This window comes from Lissotriton vulgaris, chromosome 6, assembly GCF_964263255.1.
Source record: "Lissotriton vulgaris chromosome 6, aLisVul1.2, whole genome shotgun sequence".
Classification (NCBI taxonomy): Eukaryota; Metazoa; Chordata; class Amphibia; order Caudata; family Salamandridae; genus Lissotriton; species Lissotriton vulgaris.
This window is the reverse complement of record NC_141694.1, coordinates 1,329,288,945-1,329,312,429: the sequence shown is the minus strand read 5'-3', so window position 1 is coordinate 1,329,312,429 and position 23,485 is coordinate 1,329,288,945. Positions and strand designations below refer to the sequence as shown.

General features: G+C 45.5%; 1 protein-coding gene across 2 annotated transcripts in view; it reads right to left on the bottom strand.

The window, feature by feature from the left end:
• TAB2 (TGF-beta activated kinase 1 (MAP3K7) binding protein 2) overlaps positions 1 to 23,485 on the bottom strand; it is a 269,185-nt gene that overhangs the window by 87,565 nt on the left and 158,135 nt on the right. For both annotated transcript variants that reach the window (XM_086927464.1, XM_086927465.1), the window contains one exon: positions 8,277 to 8,464. In XM_086927464.1, coding sequence (XP_086783590.1) covers positions 8,277 to 8,378 — 102 coding nt within the window. In that variant the 5' untranslated portion in view covers positions 8,379 to 8,464. The remainder of the gene's footprint in view (positions 1 to 8,276; positions 8,465 to 23,485) is intronic.

Below are 23,485 nucleotides of genomic sequence, written 5' to 3'. Positions count from 1 at the left end.
GCGGCATGGGCTTTCAGTGGCCCTTAAATCAAATGTGCCCCCTTCGTTGGAGCCACATGGGGCTCTGAAAACAATTAGGCCAACTGTTGGAGCCACACGGGGCTCTGTAAATATAATAATAATGATAATAATCCACATTTGTAAAGCGCTGGGGGCCGTCGGGAAGATTAAGCAAGCTATTGCCCAGAGTCACATGGTGTTGGGCTAATCTGCCGCCGGCCCTGGGGATCGAACCGTGATCCCCAGATTCCGGAGTCAGTCACCCTGGCCGCGGCGCCACACCAAATAAATCATGACCCCAAGCACTGTGGTCCTCAGGGGCCTATAAATGATTGGGCCCTCGTTGGAGCGCGCTGGCTCCTAAAACAACTATGACCCCCAAAGTGTTGGAGGGGCCCGCTGCCAGACGGGGCCGCTCTGACTGGGTGCCTCTGCCAGGCACCATGTAACTCGAGCCCCACTCACCTGGGCTCTCCTAGAGTGCGGCGGGGGCAGGCACCGACAATGTGCCTCGAGCCCCCTCCGCTTTGAATCTCCGTGGGCTGCTGTCTCCTTTTCACCAGGTCCCGCTCCTGGGGGCCAAGACTTCTCACAGGTGGCGGAGGCAGGCTTGCTCCGACCGCCTCTCGCTACCCGGGCCCCCTCCTGGGACACAGGACTCTTCTCTGCTTTGGCCGCTACCGCTGAGCTCTCCCTCGAGCATGGGAGCCCCGTGTCACTAACTCGCGACGGCCTCTTCCGGCTCTGCTGCAGGCCCCGCCCACATCACGGGCAGGCCTGCCTGACTTCCGGGCATCTTCTTCGGCGGCCATGAGGAGTGGGCTCCCTCATACGTTTTAAAATCATATAAAGCGGGTGGGCACCCGCTTTCAAGCTCAAATTAGCCGGGTGGGCACCCACATGGTAAATAAAGAAATAAGCTGGGTGGGCACCCGCAATTAAGGCAACCAATGCTGCCATGAGGGGTAGGTTCCCTCTAGTTAAATAAAAGTAGGAGCTGGCTAGGCACCCGCAATAAAAACACAACGGGGGAATCCCTAGGCTTGTGATTTCCCCAGCAGGGGCTGCAGCTCAATGATGCGCAGCCCCCAGGATGTCCCTCTCCTTCCGGGAAAGTCCAGGACAAAGCGCTCACAGAGCGCTAGGAGCAACATAAAGTCCTTAGATAAAAAGGAGCAGAAAATCCCTAAAGGGAATACAAGCCCCAGCCAGAAAAGAAAAGTCCTTCAGTCATCAAGGGGCAAGGCAGGGCCCAGGGAGGCAAGCCCTCATGGCAGCCCACCTCTCCTTTCCCCCCCGGGTCCCAGCACGCCCTGCAGGAATCAGCAAGAGAAAAATGAACATTTACATGGGGTCACAGCCCCTATATTTATACATTTTCCCCTTCTGCAAAGGTGCAGGGTTTATATATCCGCCGTGTTTGACATGGTTTCCCATAAGATCTTGCTCAGGAGGTTGGAAGAGATTGGACTCCAAGACCTGGCCCTTCAATGGTTGACAAGTTTTCTTACTTCTCGCTCTCAGGAGGTGATCCTAAGCTCTTATTGCTTAGCTGCAACAGATTTGTCCAAGGAAGTACTACAGGGCTCTTGTTTGAGCCCAACTTTGTTTAACATCTATGTGGCTCCCTTGGCCAATCTGTTGAGTAGTGGGTTCATCCATGTCTCCTATGCGGACGATACCCAGCTGCTTTTCCCATTCACAAAGTTTAATCCAGCAGTGCAGGCCGCCTTCTCCCGGAGAATGAGAAATATCTCCCAGTGGATGAGGAGTAACTTTCTTCAATGCAATGTGGGGAAGACGGAAATCATGCTCTTCGGAGAAGCTCAACTACTGTGGACACCCGATTGGTGGCCCCCAGACCTAGGAACTCCCTCGTTCCAAAAACCTGTAAAAAACACAGGTGCCCGCCTTGAGCAGACGCTCACTATGGAGGAGCATGCTGCCATGACAGCTGGCTCCTGTTTTCATGTGCTGGGTCTTTTGCGTCGTATCCTTCCTCTGCTCTCTGACTCATCTAGGAAGACATTAACCAAGGCGCCTATTTTAAGCCGCCTGGATTACTGCAATGGTCTTTTGCCGTCTGCCAATGAGACCGCCCTTGATAGACTTCAGGTTGTCCAGAATCCGGCGGCACGTCTGATCCTGAAGGCACCCCCAAGGACAGCCTCTCGGCCTCTGCTTAGTCAGCTCCACTGGCTCCCGATACGGAAGAGAGTACATTTTAAAGTCAACTGCACCATTCACAAGGCCGTAGCCAACTCTGTCCCCAGTTATCTTGTAGATAAATGTATTCCCTACACCCCTCGGCGATCCCTCCGCTCAGAATCCAAGCATCTCCTCGATGTGCCTAGAATCAAACGAGCCAGGTAGGGTGGGAAGGCCCTACCTTATCTGGGTCCCCACCACTGGAACAAGCTCCCTGTACAACTCAGACAGTGCACGGAACATCTTCAATTCAGGAAGCAGCTCAAAAGCCATCTCTTCACCTCTGATCTCTAGCTGACATTCTTCCCTCACGCAGCCTGTTCGAGCGCAGAGATACCCCTTTGGTGGTGGATTCTGGCGCTTTAAAAGTAAATAAATTAATAAATACATTTGGGGGAACCAGATACAACTGGTTCAGGAGCACTTTATGTACATGTCTCCTTCCTTCTTTTCACAAGACAGGCCAGGGACATCAGACGCACCACAGGAGATTGGCCTGCCCTCCCATAGGAATGCGTGGGGGATATGAGTGTCCATGGTAATACCTGATATGAGAGGAGTACCAAGTCTGCCTCGCCCATTGGGGAGCCACCAGGATGAGAGTCATGTTGCTCGACCTGCACTTGTTCAGGACTCTCGGGATCAGTGGCGTCGGTGGAAAAGCGTAGGCAAATTTCTTTGACCAGCTTATCCATAGGGCATTCCCATGGGACATTGGTTCTTGTTCCCTCGATGCAAAGTGTTGGCATTTTGCATTCCGGCGTGTTGCAAACAGGTCTATTGTTGGTGTGCCCCACCTCCTGAACAGGTTCTCTGTCTCTTGGTTGTTCAGTTCCCATTCGTGGGACACTGATGCTTGCCTGCTGAGCCAATCCGCTTCCACATTGTCCTTCCCTGGCAGGTGTATGGCCAGCAGGTCTATCCTGAGTGGGATCGCCCATCTCCATATTTCTTGAGCCAAGCTCGACAGAGGGAATGACTGAGTCCCCCCTTGCTTGTTGATGTAAAACATCGTCGTGGTGTTGTCTGTCTGTATCAACACCTTTTTGTTGTAAAGGTGCTTTTGGAAGGCCTTGAGGGCCAGCAACACTGTTTTCAGTTCCAGGTAGTTGATGTGCTTGACCACATCTCCTGGGTTCCAAAGACCCCTCACTCTGAGCCTGTTCATGTGTGCGCCCCATCCTTTCTGGGATGCGTCTGTGGTGATGGTCACAGTTGGGTCCGGTGGCGTTAGAGGCTTCCCCATCGTTATATTCTCCTTCGTCCACCATGTCATCTCCTCCTGCACATTGTGCGTAACAACCACTAGATCTTCCCAACTTCCTTCTGCTTGTGACCATTGTTGTTGCAGCCACTCCTTTAGTGGTCTCATCTTTAGGCGAACATTGGGGACCAGGTGGATGCATGACGCCATCATCCCCAAGATCTTGCTCACCGTCCTCACTGTCAGAACTTGCCCCTTCTGGTAGTGACGTTTCTCCCTCAGCAGGCTGAGTGTTCTCTTCTCGCTGGGTGTCACTCTGCATTCGACAGTGTTGATCAGGGCTCCCAGGAAGATTTTTACTTGTTCTGGGTCCATGGAGCACTTCCTCCAGTGGATGGAGAAGCCCAGGTTCGTGAGCGTTCTTGTGACCTGTTCTGCGTGGGCTTTGCACCTCGTGTAAGAGCTTGCTTTCACGAGCCAGTCGTCCAGGTAGGGGTACACGTGTATACCCTCCCTTCGCAGGTGTGCGGCCACCGCCGCGAGGCATTTGGTAAAGACCCTTGGTGCTGACTTGAGCCCGAAAGCCAGGGTCGTGAACTGATAGTGGTCTTTGTTCACCTTGAATCTTAACAAGTGTTTGTGTTTCCTGTTCATGGGGATGTGCAGGTATGCGTCTTTTAGGTCTATTGTGGACAAGTAGTCCCCGGGCCTTATTTGTGGGATGACCTCTTGCAGGGAAGTCATCTTGAACTTTTGAGTTTTTACGTAGGTGTTCAGGAAGCGTAGGTCCAGGATGGGTCTTAGGCTTTCGTCCGCCTTTGGTACTAGGAAGTAGTTTGAGTACACTCCCTGGTTCCGTTCTCTTTGCGGGACTGGCTCTATGGCCTCTTTGAGGAGCAGTTCTTGAGCTTCTTCCTGGAGCAGGCGCAGTTCTCTGCCCTTGTGACCCCTTCTCTTTGGCCTCCTGCTTGGTGGGTATCTTTCCAACTCTATGCAGTATCCGTGTTGTATAATGTTTAGTATCCACTTGTCTGTGGTTATTTTTCTCCACTCGTGTAGGAAAAATCTCAACCTTCCCCCTACTGGTGTTGTGTGTTCTCTTGAGCCGTGTCCGTGTGAGCCTCTCCTTAGCTGTAGGTGCTCTCCCCCCGGAGGCTTTGGGTGGGTGAGCGCCTCCCTCTTCGTGGAGTCATTTTTGGGGGGGTTGATCACCACCTCTCCGTCTTTGGCCCCGTCCGTTTCCTCTCCCTCGAAAGGACTGGCCCCTATTCTGGGAGCTCTAATTCTGTCTCTGTTGACCCTGTTGCCATTGGTTGTCCCCTTGTTGACCATGGTGGTGCGACTGATGCGAATGTGATTGCTGGTTTCCACCTCTACCATTTGGTCTCCTCGTGGGGGTGCCTCTCCGCTTCCCCCTGAATTGTAGGGCTCCCATTGATTTGGCTGTCTCATTGTCTTTCTTCAGCTGGGCCAGTTTGTCATCCACCGCTGTTCCGAACAGCGTCTCCCCATTGAAGGGGGTGTTCAGGATGTTGTTATGTACTTCAGCCTTGAAACCTGATATTCTGAGCCAGGCCTGCCTTCTCTCAGTGATACCTATGGCCATCAGTCTGCTTGATGTTTCTGCCCCGTCTAGGGCCGTCTTCAGGCATGCGTTTGCTATGTCCTTTCCCCCCTCGACGAGGTGGGCTGCCCTCTGCCTGTACTCCTCAGGCATGTGTTTCAGCAACTGGCTCATCTCATCCCAGTGCTGGTATTGGTGTCTATTCAGGAGTGCGTTGGAGTTTGCCATCCTCCAATGCATGGCCGCATTCCTTTCTATTTTCCTTCCAATGAGGTCCATCCTCCTGCTTTCCTTATCAGGTGGTGGACCAGATGTGGTTGGCACGTTGGCCCTTCTCCTGGCAGTTGCCGCGATAATAGAGTCCGCTGCCACGGTGCCCTGGATATAAGGGGGGTCCCCGGAGGAGAACTTGTATTTCTTCTCCGTCCTCGGGGTCACCGACCTGCATGTAGCCGGTTCCTTGAAGGCTTCAGCTCCTTGTGAAGTGACGCTCTTCAGCATGGGCAGGAAACTGCTTTTTGTCTGTGAGGGGAGCAATGTTTCCAGCAGGAAGTCTGCCTTTGTCTGTTCCTCCTCCAATTTTACATTGTAGACGGTTGCAGCCTTCTTGACGACTTCATAGTAAGCCCCGATGTCATCTGGCGGCGAAGGCCTCGACTGATACGTCTCCACAGGTTCCTCAGGGTTATCGGCCTCGAGATCCTGCCATTCTTTGTCTAAGGACGCCGAGCATTCTGAGTAGTAGCTCTCGCGGAGGTAATCTCCCTCCGAGCGGTAGAAGTCCTCCTCTTCCCCTTCATCTGTGGGGTCTGGAGTTTTCGGCGGCTCTTCGGCCTCGAAGTCCTCCTGCAACTCTACCTCTTCGGCTGGCGCTGCGGTGCTCGAGGCTGCAGTCGCGGTCTTCGAGGGAATCGAGTAGTTCTTCATTTTCTCGTCGAAGTCTCTCTTCCTCTGGAGCATACTCTCCATTTCGGCCTCGAGCCTTTTTCTCTTTTTCTCCATCTGTGCCGCCTGCTCGGCGTCGAGCTTCTCGGCCGGTCTCTTTGACGGCGCCTTCGACGTGGAGGCCATTTTGAGCGTCTTCTCGCTCGCGGGTCCCTTCTCGAGGGCCTGCTTCGACGACCTATGCTTTTCGCTGGTCTTCGCCATCTGGGAGTCCTTTTCGAAGGATCCGCTGGGCTTTTCGGAGGATGCAACTTCGGACGTCGAAAATTTCGTCGCTGGTGCTCCTTTCGAGGACTTAGCCTCTGTTTTTCGGGATTCTCCCTCAGGCTTTCTAGGCCCTGTCTGGGTTTTCGGGGTCGTAGACTCTCCTACCTTTTTTGAAGGTCTCACATCGGTCTCTACGACCGTGAAGTCATCTGGTCCCTCTGCGATGTTCTCCTCTTCCTCGGAGGAGGCGCCCAGGTCGTAAAGCGTCGGCGTGGTCCCTTTCCCTTGCATCGTCTGGTGGGCCACCCTCTGTCTCTCTCGAACTCTCAAAGTCTTCGGCGTGAAGACTGAACAGGCGTTGCAATCCTCGCTGGAGTGGTTGACCGGCAGGCAGAGGTTGCAGACTGGATGCTGGTCCTTCTGCGCGTACTTGTGGTGGCAATTACGGCAGAACTTGAATGGAGTGTTGTCCATGTGCTCGGTCAGGGGGTCCCCTGCCCGCTCCTTCTCCTTGGCTGTCGAAAACCTCGATGTTTTCTTCCTCCTTCTCCGTTCTGGTTCTAGGAGGTCTTCTTCTCCGACCTTCCTCGGTCCTTTTTCTTCCAAAAACTCGTGTATTTCCTTCTTTTCTCCTGAAACTTCTCCGGAGCTTCATGCGACGATCCAGACCCAACGGCGGAAAAAAGAATCTGAAGATGGCGCCCAAGGGTGGGAGCTTCCGCAGGAAGCGTGCCGACGTCCCGAAGGTGCACCAAATGGTGGGACGTCGACGCCCACCTGGGCTACAAAAAAAAAAAAAAAAAAAAAAAAAAAGAGAAAAAAGACTACGAATCCGGACCCAACCACCAGATCGCGGAATAATGCACAGCATAGTGAATCCAGAAAGATTCACGCTGCAAAAGTACAGTTTCCTCTTCCAATTAAAAAATTAAAAATTATGGATGCCAATCTCTAGTCAAAAATGTTGACTTCTAGGACCTGATCCACCCAGACCAGTCCGGTGTCATCAAGGGTAGACAGAGCAACGACAATCTACAGAGTGTGCTCTCCTAATTGAAAAAGCCCCATATCAAAATATGCTGGCAGTACTGCTAGGTCTTGGCGCTAAAAAGAAATTAAACAGGGTGGGCTGACCCTTTCTATTTTATACGCTGAGGGCTATAGTTGGAATAGTTATCTGTGATGTATTATGGGAACCAAAAACGGACCACCAGCTCTGGTCCGAAATCTTAGCGTAAATCAAAGACATTCTGGGCAACCCACTCCCTGATACTCTGTGATTCCAATTATTAGGCCTGCAAGCTAAATGACACTCTTAAACACCAAACTAAGGGGGATAGGTCTATAATGTGGCTGTGTTTGAGTGCGGCTAAATTGGCGTTAGCTGCAGCCTGGAAGAAGGCGGCTCCACCACTGATGCACTGGCATACTCTTTCAATTGAAAGGATGGCAAAGGATGGCAGACATCTTTCTGGGCGAATTAAAAAAAATTGAATTCACTCGGGGGCCCCTTGGTATCCCATCTCTCCATGGGCCTGCTGTTAACTGCTTGCCCCTCGCGTACAAAGGTGCTTGATTCATCTATACCAATTCTAGAGGTGATGAACAGACCTCTTTAGTCTAAGATAGCCTTCTCTCCTGTTGCCTACACCTCTCCTACGAAACTTCTCCAGTAACCACCATATCCATAGGTCAAACTGTGTAACATCCATGCACCTTAATTGTCTTTTTTCATTGCTTTCTTTCTTCGTTGTTATGCTGATGGGATTAGGGGTTTTGAGAGTTGAAGAAAGGGGGGGGTTGAGAAAAAGCTTTTTGCTGGACATGTTTTAGTCTAATAGCAATTTCATTACATGTCTAATGATTCTGAATTGATGCCGCATCCGAGGGACACTGTTCAATGCATTGGCTTCTTGGTGCTATAATGAGGGGTTGTAATAAAATGTTCTGCTATTACATAGCATGTGTAAAATCCAATAAAGAGTTTAGAAAAAAAAGTAAAAACGTTATCACAGGCTTTAGTAAATAAAATATTTGTAGAACACACATGTATATGGTAAATTAAAATCTATTGTCTTTTGTAAACGTTTGCTTTTTTTTTTTTTAAATACTACAATTAATTACATGTAGTTATTGTGAAGCACTCACCTGCTGCATGCACCGGGACACAACATCTTCAGGCACTTCAGGAAACTTTTGTCGCAGGTCATGTAAAACCTGAAAATCAATTTGCGGGCTCTCTTGGTCCATTCGTATAATGCCCGATAAGAATTATTGCTCAAGAGGCAGTCCTAGGCCTTAATGAAACCCGAACTTTTCTTCGGTCCATGCATTTTCTGTTGGAGGGAGGTGAGGAGAAAAAAAACAGGAATGCATTATTTAAGTGCCCCTTAACTCAAAAGCAGCAGTGCAATTTTATCAGCTGCCTTTTCCTGTGAAGATTACATTAAGTCTTTTACTCTGAAGTAATAAACAGAATTTTGGCTAGCTGACTAATACTGGAAGGCTTTCCACAGAGGACTGCAGGAGTTACACAACTAGAGTGATGAAAGAGCAGTTTTGAAGATATTTAGGACCCAGAGGTTGAATAAACCCAAGCGTGAAAAATAAAGAGACCCCAGTGTTTCCCCCACTTTTCTTCAGATAGATCAGTAAGTACTAATGAAAGGAGCGCAGCTTGGCAATATGACATACTTTTTTTGTAACTGGAATAAGTTACTTACCTCCGGCAACGCTCTTTCTGGTAGGAAACTACTGCAGATTCCTCACCTTTAGACTACCAAAGATGCCCAACTAGAACTAGCAAATTTTATAGCAATGCTCGCACATGCAGACCAGTGAGGGCATGCCCAGTGGCTCTAAGGTGACAATCAACCTGGATAGGATGGAGTGAACGCACATAAGTGCCAGCCCTGTACGCAGACACTAGTTTAAAAAATAAATAAATTAAAAAAAAAAAAAAAAACTTTCTCCACCTGCACCCTTACACGCAGAGCACACAAACAAATTGAAGGTGACATGTGTAAGAATTTAATCTGGAATTTTAGGATTCCAGGAGCCCAGTACATAAACTGGGAGCGCATTAGGAATCTGCAGTTGGAGTATACATCAGAAAGAGTGTTACTGAAGACAAATAACTTGTCTTCTCATGGGTACTTCTAGTTGCAATTTCCTCCCCTTCTGAATAGATTATGAAGCAGTATCTCCAAAAGGGTGAAAGTCTGAGGAGGGAACTTCATATCTCGAAATCCTGCAGGACGGAACAGATTTGTTGCAGATTTAGGCGGAGGTCCAACCAACCCCCTCTTTCAGTGCCAGGAATATGGAGGGTTTCTTGAAAAAGCGTAAGAACCCAGAGGATCCAAAAACATACCGCCCAATTGCATTGTTAATTACGGATTACAAAATCTTTATAAAACTTCTGGCATATAGGTTCAATAATATAGCATTCAAATGAACCCACTCAGATAAAAACGATTTTGTCTCTGGCAGTTAGCTGATACAAATTTAATGGTGGCTCTTGTCATTTCTGAAAAACAAATTCCAGCTGCAATTTTTCCATTAGATGCCAAGCATTTTAGAGAAATTTGTGTTTCCCCTCCAAGATCGGAGGAGTATGCAGAACATGTATAACAACGCTGATGCAATAGAGATTATCAATGCATCAGAGGCCAGGACATTTAAAGCTCAATGGAGGACCAGACAAGGCTGTCACCTTCTCCCAAATGTTGTTTGCCTTTATCGAACCTTTGGCTATTGTCATTCAAAAGGATGGGATAAATCAGTCACAGTTTTATGTGGACCATATAATGCTGATCCTGGAACCAAATAAGGAAACACAAGAGTTTTTGAATTCCTTTTAACGTTTCAGATCTTAGGAGGATATAATATCAATAAAGCAAAAATTGAAATAATGTTATGCAACTGTCATTTCGAAAGTTCATTAACTGAATTGCAACACTGACCTACTCAACCCAAGAGATTTAAGAGTGAGATTTACAGAAAATGTGGAGGATAAACTGAATTCTAGACCTTTCATTAAACGTTCAAGCGCATTAGGCAAAAGGAAAGCTGCTACTACTTGCCCTATTAGGCAAAGTGGGTTTGATAAAGATGGCTGAGCTTCCATGATTTTATTTTTTTCCATGCGTTCTACCTTCAACTTAAAAAAAAAAAAAAGAATAATAATTATGAAAATTGAGTCTACGATTTCCTCTTTCGTCTGGCATGAGTCCAACTCCAGACTGGGACTAAGTACTTTACTAATATGTGTGGAAAAGGAGGACTAGCATTTTCCAATTTGAAATCTATTATCAAGAACATTTGACCTAAAATGCATTCAGATTTAGAAGGGTGCACACATATCTATATTTTAAGAATGATTTCATGAACATGATTTAAAAAGATAATGATATAAAAGAAAATTTAAGATTGGTTAAATCCCCAAGAAAGGATCAATAAAAAACTCTACATTGTCCTCACAATGGAAACAAACGGAAACCTTGGTTTTACATGCACTATTACTTCCTCTATGTTAACCCGGCAACTTGCTTGGGTAAATTGGGGTAGAATTTATAAGGCCTTTGTAGCGAGATAGAGGGTTAATGGTTTTACAAAGTGGACGGATTTTATTAAAGAGGATAGATGGAAAACCTGGGTCAAAATTTAGATGGCAATTACCAGCGATACATACTACCTAAAACGGTCATGAAAGGCCTTATAGGCCAGGTTAAAAGCATTTCATAATAGGATACTCTTAAAGATTTGGTTATGAATTTAATTGAGCATCCTGTAATAAAGAAGTTAGGAAAATGGAGAAAGCATATGTCAGGATGCCCTCTTTCATCCACCATTACTGCCTTGTCTGATATATGCATTCTGTCTGTGAGGCATCCCCAGTGCTGAGCTCAAACAAATGTACACTAGAGAGTCTACATGTGCCAACAGGCACGAGGCAGCAGCAGGGTACAAAAGGCTAAGAGGACAAGAAGCCTCAGAACTATTAGGATCGGAACCCAGTCCCAAGTACAAAATATCAGGATCAAATTTTGAAAGTGCAGGACTTCCTGGAGAGGCTGGAAGGTTCTGAACACTATGGTGCCCATAAATGCTCCTGTAAACGGGACCCTCTTTACCAGCCGGAGGTGGAATCAGCTCATTGAGAGCACCAAGGACAAAAGCAGTGAGATAGTTGTTTGCAAGAGATTTGTGAAAGACTGCAAAGAGCCCGACTTAAACAGCAAGACTGCGAAGATGGACTGCCACCACTGCCATAATTGACTGTAGTGAAAACTTGGGTATGAAGCGAACCTAAAGGGCACAATGGCAGACAAAGTCGCCCTTCAACACAACATAAAGGAATAAACACCCGTTGGACTTCAGGCTCTTGCTCCACAAATTAAATTACACTTCCCACAAGTCCTAGGACACCATTACCGACCCCTTCCGTAGAGCCGATAGAACCTGGGCGACCATTCTGAATTTGTCTTTCACAAGGAAAGTGTTAAGGATACTCAAGTATAAAAATTTACCTCAGACCTCCATCTTTTTTTTTTAGGCAAATGGAAATCGGGGGGAGTAGCACGCCTTAGCTCTTCTCCTGGGGCATGTTCTCTATGGCTCCTTTGACCATTCAAAACTGAGCCCCTCAGGCTGAACATGCCTCCATCCTTGCCGAAGCCTTGGAAAGAAAAACTTGGATTTGCAATTCATGTTCAACCTGATTTGAAGAGAATAGTATAAATGCACTTTCTAAAGCCCCTCCCCTCAGGATACTCTACACCGCTGCATTCTACACCACTTCACTCTACTCAAACAATCTACTGTATGCCACTGTCTACGCTACTCTATTCCACTCTGCACTACGCTCCACAGCGCTGCACTCTGCAACTCACATTTTCTGGCTTTCCATTTGCTGGCTTTATTTGCTTTAGGCTGTCCAGCCTGAGTTATTCCCTCCCATTGCCCAAACCTTGTTTACTGCATTCTTCCACAACCCTGCTTTCTGGAAACAGGCCTTTAAATCTTGTTCTTATCTTGTCATATTTGTTGTGAATTCAAAGATATCGGTCAACAGTCAAGCTCTTTCATTCCAAGGAGCTTGGGGTCTACTTTTTGTCTCCGACTTCAAAGTGATTGAATTCATGTGACGATCCTGCTGCGTACCCATGTAGGAGGAGAGAGGGTAGGGTGTTTTTTTATAGACCAAAATTACAGAAAAATAAACTGTGCCGATACGTAAGAATCAGTAAAAATGAAGCACTCCACACCCTTTTAGCCAGGTGGAACAACTGCCACACTGGTGTACAGAATGACAAACACAGTGCAAAGCCAATAGCTCCCATAGGTGAGACCTATTGGCTTTGCCAATGCGGTTTTTTTTTTAATGTGGGTTGCAAACCCTCTAATCCCTGGCATGCTTGTTTCCATCTACATGAATTACCCAGGCATCATAATATTTTGTAATGAATAAAAAAAAAATCGTATACATCCAAAGCTTGATAATCTTTACCTGTTCGACTTTTTGGATATGAGCTCATGACACACCAGAAGTTCTCTATCTGAAGGATTAGATCTGAAATAAAGTTTCAATGAAATTCTGTATACAAAATTAAGGGGGTGCACCATCTGTTACAAACTCAGATGTGCATATGCTACCATAATTTCACATTCTGCCCTTTTCAACATGTGAAGATGTGCAGGGTTAGGCTAAAAAGAATGTATAAAGAATCTAAGAGGAATGTGGGGAATCATTTGGGGTGGCGTAAAGTCTTCTCTTTGATGGACCAAGCTTTTCGAATTTACTGCCTGCTCAGTTAAGATCCTAATCCTCTTTAGGAGTAGGTCTAAAATCATATGTTTGTAAGATCAGCGCCAAGAAACTACAGGTACAGTAAAAGAAAGAAGCAATTTCTGAATTGCAATAGGTGCCAATATAAACACAGGAGTGCATATTTTACATTATTTAGATAGAACTCGCATGCAGAAAAAAAAGTAGACTTTTTGCTAAGTTCCGCAAAGTTTACGTTACTTGGGATAAAACCAGATGCAAATGAAATTAAAAAACTATTTCGTATTGAATTTATCCACTCACAGGCAGCCTTGCACTTGATGCACGCTACGGACAATATATTGTGTACTGTGAGGCTATAGTGTAAATAATATATATATATATATATATATATATATATATATATATATATATATATATATATATATATATATATATATATATATATATATATATATATATATTTTGAGTGAGAGAGAGATCGCACCTTCAGAGAACCAAACACTCGATATGCATTTATGTATGATAAAACATTAACACGAATCATAATTAGAGTACACACGCAGTCATATTTGTTGTCAGCATATTTTGAAATCTACTGATCAGCAAGGCAAGAAAAGGCTTCCTTTAAGTGTGAATAATAATTTTGTGTAGTATTTAAGGACCAAACTGGCAACGGGACACCTTTGGGGGAGGAGATCATACTCTGTAAATCATGAAAAATAGACAGTCTGGGAACTGACGAGTCTTTTGTTCCTTATCAGTATTTTTTTCTGAATATCCTGAAGCAAAGGAAAACGTGGTGAATTAGATTGATGACAACTTTCATGAATTCCTGAAGCGCCTACGTGTCACTGTTCGGCTTGTGTATTATGGCCTCTTAGGATCGACGGTGTGGTACATTTTAGATAGAAAGATAAACCAAAATAAGATTGACTTAACATTGAACTGCAGACCGCACGGTTATCATAGTTCACTGGCTGAGGCAGGGGAACGTTATTAAGCTAAGTGATGGAATATTCTATGTGTATTTACAAAAAAACATATTTTCAGTATTGTGACCACGGCTCAAACCAATCATTCACAAACGTACTTGTGTTTTAAATAGCATCCTGATGAGCCATTAACAAGCAGCCACATAACTACAGTTGCAAAAAACTTGACATTATCAATGTATTACACACATTCTAGGTCAAACATTACTAGAAAACTGTTTTGGAGTCCTTAAGGTGCTGGCTACCTTCTCGAGCATTCCAGGAATGTCTTTAAATAGATCTGGCATGTCTTTGCTTGTTCACTTCAAAAGGAAACTTCTCATACTGAACACTTTAAGAAGAGTTAGAAAGCCTACTGCTTCAAAAGAGGCGCTATAATTTTCAACTATTAAGGTCTAAATGTTTGGATAAATCATTGCAGCGTTCAACAGACCACTGGCCTTTTCATCTCAACACTTTTTTCAGAATGCGACACCTATAAATGACATTTTTAACAACGGAATATAAAAAAGTACTAAAAAAAACGACTTTGAGCCAAGTCAAACCGGTCTGGCGTGTTTACTAGGAAAATCGGTTGTGCAATGCACATTAAAAATGAAGTGAGTATTTTTTGCAACACTTGCCTGCTTATCATGCAATAATGTACACCACATGGCAGTTGTGTACATTACACTATACCTATAGGGTCAAATCAGAGGCATATGCTGGGTCAAGAGAGTAAACTAAACTTGAAAGATTGAGTGTAATGGTCAGTGTAGGATAGGCTTCTCAGGGTTAATACGCCTTAATGCAAACCAGTGGGTAGACTGGGTTGATACCGGCTGGAGTAGATGCAATGACGGGAGAGCACGGTAACATTTATTCTATTTACATTTCTGTCACTGAGGTCAACAAAGTCAATGGCATTGACAGTGGAAGAGCAGGCTGCAGAAGGCTTAAGACTACTGTCGTCAAGGAGAAACCGCCTCGGGTACGTAGTGTAAAGGGATCCTCCACACCAGTGGTCTTCAAACAATGAAGCACGACCCTCTAACAGGGAGGCGGCTTATCTGAAGGAGGCGTAAACGTGTGCCTCCTCTCCACACCAGGGTCCAGCACGTACCAGAACAATTAAACTCAATTGAGGTTTTGCATTGATAAAAATATTCTAAATTGTCATTGTGTTTTATTTTTTTTTAAAGGAAATTGAGCTTATATGGAGCCTGTTGTCGATGTAAAGATAAGTGTCCACTGCAGGTAAATCACTAACAAACATTTGCAAAGCCAATAAGTCTTGCCTATGCGAGTGCAATTGGCTTTGGCAATGTATTTTAGTCATTATGTACACCAGAATGGCACCAGAATGGCTGCTGCTCAACATGGCTAAAGGTTAGTGGCGTGGAGTGGGATAGACTGGGGCCGAGTGAAATGGGGTACATTGGGGTAGAGTGGAGTAGATTGGCATACAGCAGAGTGAGGTTGAATGGAGTGGGGTAGATCGGGGTAAAGTGGAGTTGCTATATTAGTGTGAGGAGGAGTGGAGTGGAGAGGTTTGGAGTGGTCAGGTAGATTGGGTTGATTATAGCAGGGTAGGATGTAATGGGGTCACAGGGTAATTTGGAGTGGGGTAGATTAGTGGAGTGGGGTAGACTGGAGTGTTGTGGGGCGGGTGGAAAAGATTGGAGTAGATTGGAGTGGGGTAGACTGGGTGAAGTGGAGTAGACTGTAGTGGAGTGGGATATATTGGGGTAAAGTGGAGTGGGATATATTGACGAACAGTTCAGTGAATTGGGATAGACTGGAGTGGAGGGGAATAGATTGAAGTGGGGTAGACTGGAGTGTTGTGGGGCGGGTGGAAAAGATTGGAGTAGATTGGAGTGGGGTAGACTGGGTGAAGTGGAGTAGACTGTAGTGGAGTGGGATATATTGGGGTAAAGTGGAGTGGGATATATTGACGAACAGTTCAGTGAATTGGGATAGACTGGAGTGGAGGGGAATAGATTGAAGTGGGGTAGACTGGAATGAAGTGGGGTAGATAGGGGTGGAGTGGGGTAAATTAGGGTCGAGTGGGGTAGAATGGGTTGATGGAGTGGGGTAGAATGGGTTGATGGAGTGGAGTAGATGGAGTGGGGTACATCGGGGTAGATTGGACTGGGAAAGATTGGGGAACAGTGGAGTGAGTGAATTGGTTTAGGCTGTAGTGGAGTGGGGAAGATATGAGTGGAGAGAAGTAGACTGGGGTGGGGTAGATTAGGGTGGAGTGGGGTAGATCAGGGCAGAATTGAGTGAGGTATATCAGGGTAGAATGGAGTGGGGTAGATCAGGGTAGAATGGAGTAGGGTAGATCAGGGTGGAGTGGGGTAGATCAGGGTAGAATGGAGTGGGGTTGATCAGGGTAGAATGGAGTGGGGTTGATCAGGGTAGAATGGAGTGGGGTTGATCAAGGTAGATTGGGGAACAGTGGAGTTTAGTGAATTGGGTTAGGTCGCAGTGGAGAGGAGCAGCTTGGAGTGGGGTAGATTAGGATGTAGTGGGGTAGATTAGGATGGAGTGGAATAGATTGGGTTGATTGAAGTGGGGTACATCAGAGTGGGGTTCATCCAGATAGGAGTGAGGTAGACTGGGGTACAGTGGTGTGCAGTAAATTGGGTTAAACTTTAGTGGTGTTAGATAGGGGTTTAGAGCAGTAGATTGGAGTGGGGTAGATTAGAGTGGAGAGGGGCAGATTGGTCAGAGTGGAATAGAGTGTGGTAGATTGTAGTGGGTAGTTTGGGTAGACTAGGGTAGAGTGGCGTGCTGTTGGATTGAATGGGGAGGAGTGGGAGATTGGAGAGTAGTGGGAGAGTGTGGAGGAGTGGGAGAGTGGGGTAGATTGGGTGGGTAACAGCAGAGTGGGGAAGACTGGGTAGATTAGAGATGGGTAGATTGGAATACAGTGGGGTAGACTGGGACAGAGTGGAGTGGGATATATTGGGGAAGAATGGGGTGGATTGGGGTAGACTGGAGCAGAGACTGGTAGACTGGAGTACGGTAGATTGGGTGGATTATATTTATAGTATGGTAGAATGGAAGGAGGTCGACTGGGGGGGGGGGAGTAAGGTAGATTGGATTGGTGTGGGATATATTGAATTGGGGTAAATTGGGTGAAGTGGAATAGATTGGGGTCGGGTAGGTTGGAGTGAGGTAGATTAGGGTAGAGTGGAATGGGATATATTGGGGTAGATTGGAGCGGGTATATTGGGGAACAAAGGAGTGCAGTGGATTGAGGTAGATAGGAGTAGAGTGGATTGGGGCAGATTAGGGTGATTATGCAAGGGTACATTGTAGTGAAGTTGGGTAGGTAGGAGTGGGGTAAATTGGAGTGGAATGGGGTGGAGTTGGACAGAATGGTGTGGGGTAGATTGGGATTCAGTGGAGTAGACTGAGGCAAAATTGAGTGGAGCCTATAGGATGGGGTAGATTGGAGTAGGGTGGTTCGGGGTGGAGTAGGGTAGGGTAGATTGGAGTGGGGTAGCTTTGGGTGGCATGTGGTAGTGCAGATTGGAGGACAGTGGGGTAGGCTGGAATGGAGTGGGGTAGACTGGATTGGAGTTAGATAGAGTGGTGTGTGATAGATTGGTATGGGGAGAAGATTGGAGTGGAGTAGAGTGGGTTGGATTGGGGTTGGATAGAGTGGGTTGTGGTAGATTGGGATGGGGAGTAGATTGAAGTGGTGTAGATTGGGGTAGAATGGAGTGGGGTGGATTGGATGGGGTAGAATGGGGTGGAGTTAGGTAGGATAGATTGGAGTGGGGTAGATTTGGATGGGGTAGAATGGAGATGGGTAGTATGGGGTGGAGTGCGGTAGGATAGATTGGAGTGGGGTAGATTTGGGTGGCACATGGTAGTTTGATGTGAAGTGGAGTGGGGAGATTGGGTAGTGTGGGATGGATTGTGGTAGATGGGGTAAACTGGAGTGGGGAGAGTGGAGTCGAGATTGGAGGGGAATGAGAGAGTGGGAGGAGAGGGTTAGATCGAAGTAGGGTAGGTTAGGGTAGCGTGGAGTGGGGTAGATTTGGGAGAAGTGGAGAGGGGATGATTGGGCAGATTAGAGTAGAGTAGAATGAAGTGGGGTGGGGTGGGGTAGAGTAGTGTGGTATAGTAGAGTATAGTGGAGTTGGGTAGAGTGGAGTTGGGTAGAGTGGAGTTGGGTAGAGTGGAGTTGGGTAGAGTGGAGTTGGGTAGAGTGGAGTTGGGTAGAGTGGAGTTGGGTAGACTGGGTGGATTAGAGAGGAGTTGGATAAATTGAAGTGGAATGAGGTAGATTAGAGAGGGGTTGGATAGATTGTAGCGGAAATTGGATTAGGGTAGATTGGAGTATAAAGACAGGTAGAGTGGATTGGGGTACCTTGGAGTCGGGTGGAATTGAGTGGGGTATACTGGAGCAGAGTGGGGTGGATTTGAATGAAATGCGGTAGATTGATTTGTTTCGACTGGGTTCGATGGAGTGGGGTACACTGGAGTGGAGTATATTGTAGTGGGTTAGACTGTAATGGGTTTGGGAGTGGATTGGGTATACTAGAATGGAGTGGGTGGGGTAGACTGGCTTTAGGGCGGGGTATATTGGAGTGAACTGGGGTAGACTGGATGAAGTGGGATAGGTTGGAGTGGAGTAAATTGGGATAGACTGTAGTGATGTGGGGTTGGGTTGAGTGGGGTGGCGTAGGATACAGTGGAGAGGGGTAGTTTTGAGTGGGATAAGTGATGTGGAAGGGCTGGGACTAGAGAAGCTTGTGTTGTGGAGCAAGTGGCATAGACTAGAGTGGGGTGCAGTTGAATAGCATGGAGTGGCACACAGTGGAAGGTCATAGAGAGGAATGGAGTGGCGTAGTAGGGAGTATGCATGGTGTGGTAGCGCACTGCCACTACAGACAACATATTTTCAATCAAAATGACTATTATATTTGCATCGAAATACGATTTTACTACATACAATGTGTGCAAATGTCATCATCTAGTGTATTGATGGGCTTTGATCATATTCAAATATAGGATTCCTCCACATTTCAGAATTACAAAAAAATGTGCTTCATTTGTACTAATTCTGATGAATTCAGAAACATCAGCACAGTTAATTTTTGTTGTTGTGTGCTAGACAAAAAAAGTCACACCCTCTATCTACTCTTACAGGGATAGTCAGCAGTATTGTCACATAAATCCTGTCACTTTGAAGTCAGAGAAAGAAAAATAAAAACTGCAAGGTCCCAGAGAGCTGGACATACGACTGCTGTCCTTAAATGCACAGCAAATGTGACAATATGAGAACAAGATTTAAAGGCATGTTTACAGTAAGCAAGTTTGTTGAAGAACACGGTTAACAAGGTTTGGGTAATGGGAAGGACAAATTCAAGCTGGACCGTCTAACGCAAATAAAGCCAGCAAATAGAAAGCCTAAAATGTGAGTTAGAAACCACAAAGACAATGGTAAAAAAACGGGCAAATGCATTCCTAGGTCTGCTTTCTGAACGTCCCCAAGAGGTCTTAGGCAAACCAGCAGCTGGCTGGTAGGCTGCAACCTAAAAATGAGGTGACGAGGCGTGGGTGAACAGGGAAGGCCTAGCCATTGAGCGAATAAATACTTTCCAATAGGGTTTTAGCTCTATTCAGCTTTCTTGTCTCATTTGCAGTGAAAATACAATATATCATGTTTTTTTAGGGATTATGCCACAAAGCTGATGTGTTGAGGATTGAAGGGGCAGATCGTGTGGGCTTTAAGTAGAATTTGTTTTTAATAAGGCGAGCATCAGGCTTTTTACTGGATGGCTGGCTTGGGCTTTGCTATGTTGTTAAACTTTCCAGGTCCAGGCAGCAATAGAAACTTTAGTCCAGGTTTTTTCTTTGCATTCTGGGACTTGCAGTCACATTGTAAAATCAGAACAAATTTCAAAATGCGGAGAAAAATCCTGGATGGAGCTAGTGAAACTTGCCAGCAATTTCTTTGAAAAATGGGACTGCGTCTGCCTTTCAAGAAGGGGACGAGACAGACTTTTTATGAGGGGCTTAGTGGGAATTTAAAGAGAGCATATAGACTCACATTTCGGGCCTGGATGGGGATTTTTAAAGGTGGGACTGGACGTGGACAGGGACGTGGAGTGGAACTGGATGTGGGTTTTTTAAAGAAGAGACTGACTAGTATCTGAAAGGTAAGTTAATGCGATTTTTCGAAAGTGAGACATGTCTTTTTCATAAGTTATCTGGATGGGTCTTTGCACAGGTCGCATCAGGTTTTAGAGCCTATGTCTTATGTGGTCTTTGTAGAGCGACGTAGTGACGTTTCCGAATTTAAATACGGGTGGATAGGTCTTCGCAGAGGTATCATGCATGGATGGGACTTTGCAGAGGTGATCTTGGTGTGGCTTTGGCGATTATGTCTGGACTGATTTTGCAGAAGGAGTAAGGAGAGGTATTGTAGAGAAAGTGAGGGCTGATTTTTAGGGATGCAACAACCAAGTTTTTTTCAGGGGAGTTTTAAAGAGGGTTCTGGGTGGAATTCGGATAACGGGGGCACTTTAAGTTTTAAAAGAAGGCACATTTGTTGGACTATGCAGGAGTGTCGAAGAAGGGAACTTACAGTTTATTTAGATTAGGTGTTTAACAGGAGATCTGGGTGGGGTATGAAATGGGGTTCTGGATGTGGCTTTAAAGTGGGGGATTCATTGTTGTCTTGTAGACTCGTGCCTGGATGGAGCATTGCAAAGGAGGTCTGAATTGTGCTTTGTAGAATTGCTCCTGGGTGGGATTTTGCATAGAAGCTTAGAAAGGCTTTGCAGAGGTGGACTGGATGAGGCTTTGTACAGGTTACAGAGGGGATGTCGGGATACAGTTTGAAGATCACTGCTATACACTGATGAGGAAGAACTACCTGAAATAAGAGTACTCCTGTTACAGAGGGATTCTGGTGTGTGATCTTATTTAAGACTAGCAGAATTTCCAGACTATGAACAAAAGCTTCAAGTTTAGAGAATGAAGATGATCACTTTATATATGGAAAAGTCTAATTTTACCATTTGAAAGGGCAATTACTCAAGCTCTGGTTTGAGTTAGAGACCATGATAGTAGAGCGACTGCCACACCGTAATGCTGCTACTGCCTTCCATGCGAGGTAATAAAGAGCACTCGAGATAGACGAGGGGTATTAAAACCCTTCAGTATTAAAAACAAAACTATACTTAGTCAGATAATTCTTGAGAGGCAGCATGCTAAGTGCATCAGAACTAAAAGGGTTCCAGGCCATTTAAACGGCTACAGGATTAGCATTACTCCTCTAAAAGTAGTTTCCATATTTTAGTGTAATTACTGATGTTGTGCTTGTTCCCTTCAGTTGGCTGCAATGTGTACCTGTCTTAATTGTGTTGGTAAAGTATTTACTGGCATTGCAGCCAAATGCAGGGAACAAGCACGATATCAACTGTCAATTATGGAAACTGCTTACAGAGGGGGTAATGCTAATCCTGTACAAGGACCTAAAAATAGGACTTTTTTGTGCATTCGATTCTATCCTGAAAAGGTTTCATTCGATCCCCAACTTACAGAACAGCGAGCCCCCACAAAATATTTTTTATTAAAATGTGGCTTAAAGCTCAATTTTCCCTTTCCTGGCATTGGCAAGCAGCGAGCACACAGGACACAATAAGCCGCAAGGGACAAATGCAAAGCCACAGCAAGACAGGCCCCATTTGCCAGGTTATGCCGTAAAATGCCTTTAAAACGATAACAGCTGAAAAACCCAGTCATTTCAAATTGTTCTTTCAGAAACAGAAAATCTAATTTTCCTTTACATAAGTGTAGTCATTGAAGCGTTGCTGGTATAGCAGTTAAAATGGCATTTATAATCGATATAAAACTAACCCTTTGCTTAAAGCGAGAACTATTTGGTAGATTTAAAGTCCTACAGACACCTTAAATCGTCAAGAGCAATACTTTTAATCAGTGGAGATGGGCAGTAGAGAGCTACAGGGATTGCTCGTGTATATTAAAGAGGGGTTGGGAGTGGTTAGGCCGGAAGCTCACATACTGCATAGCAAGCACCAAGACCATTACACCCGATTCAAAGCAGATACTACTTTAACAGAACAACACAAATGTCAGCTGAGTGCCGTAAAAAAGGCAGCGTGAAGAGATTTATGACAAATAGTCACTGCAAGATGGTTGCACAAGTATCCAGGTTCTCATGAAAAAAATCCCATCTATTCATCCCAGGGTGTATTTTGCAAAGTTTGTAAACGTCTGAAACCACCAAATGTATTTAATTATTTTCCCATATAACAATTCTGGACTCTATTCTCCATTGTACAGCATTAACCGGAATACCAAATGGACTCAAATGTAGGCCTGGGTGGAGTTTGCAGAGTTCCGCGCAAGAGACCAAACTATGTGGAGTTCCGCGAGCAGTGGATTGCGTTACCGCGTGCCATTCGTGCGGATTTCTAGCACTGGTGTTTGTCGTGCGCTGTAAAATCAGTGAGAACAGCATCACGTGCATCGCAAGAGGGTGCTACTTATTTCTGCTGCTCTAGTAGAAGTTCTACTTGAGCGGCAGCTTTCGCAACGCGAACCGAAGGATTCTCAAAGCAAGCGGCAGTGACTACCCGTTCACGGATCTTGGCTCTAAAGCTTTGCGTGCACCTTCTGGAGAGAGAGAGATGCTCGATGGGCACCATCACTCTGAATTAAGATCATATACCTAGTTTCAGAAATGTTGAGAAAAAGCCGTAAATGGCACAGAATTAAAAAGTTAATTGAATTGGTTTAAAAGGATTAGGACCAAAAATACTTGGTAAACTGTTTACACATGTTCAGTTTTCTAATTCAAGGAAACCCGACAAACTGTCCTTTAGGCCGGTAATCTCAACTGCGCACAAAGCTGCAAAAGGTTGTTTCTTTTCCCATAAAACCGCACCTACAAAGGTTTTGCATCTTCTTTAACTGTTTTGATTTCATTTCACATTTAAAACAACTCCAATAGTACAACTCTTCTTGTGGTTGGATCATTTCGTTTGTTGGCCACATTCTCGGACTGGCCGTACATGTCTGGTGAAGGGGGCTTGAATCTGTGACCTTGCTGGAGCACAGAAAACTGCATAGGATTATGAAACCTGTGCATCTCTGCATCACAAAACTAGGTACTCGGAAGCGTGGACTCGGACAAAAATTGAATTTTGGAGTTTACTTGCAGATACTTGATAATTGGGAGTGTCTGCAAGAGTTTAAGCGATGGATGACTAATAACATTCTGATAGATTCAAAAACTGATTTCGTACTGGTTGGAAGTGATGATTTTGACCTCATGATTTGGGCCGGATATCTACCCTTTCTTCTATAACCAAAAATATAGGCTTTTTCTAATTTGGAGATTTTTTTATTCTCCGCCCAGATTAAAAGGTTTGGTCTATTGGCTTTCTGCAACTGATGAGTTGGAAAGAAGTATGCTACCGCATTGGAGCCCGTAGCGCTCTCCATTGCAATTAGCTAACAATTAACTGGTACTAGTTTCTCACCCTTCAACGCTTCCAAAATATACTGCGCAGTTTGATCTGTAAGCTGTGCAACTCTGA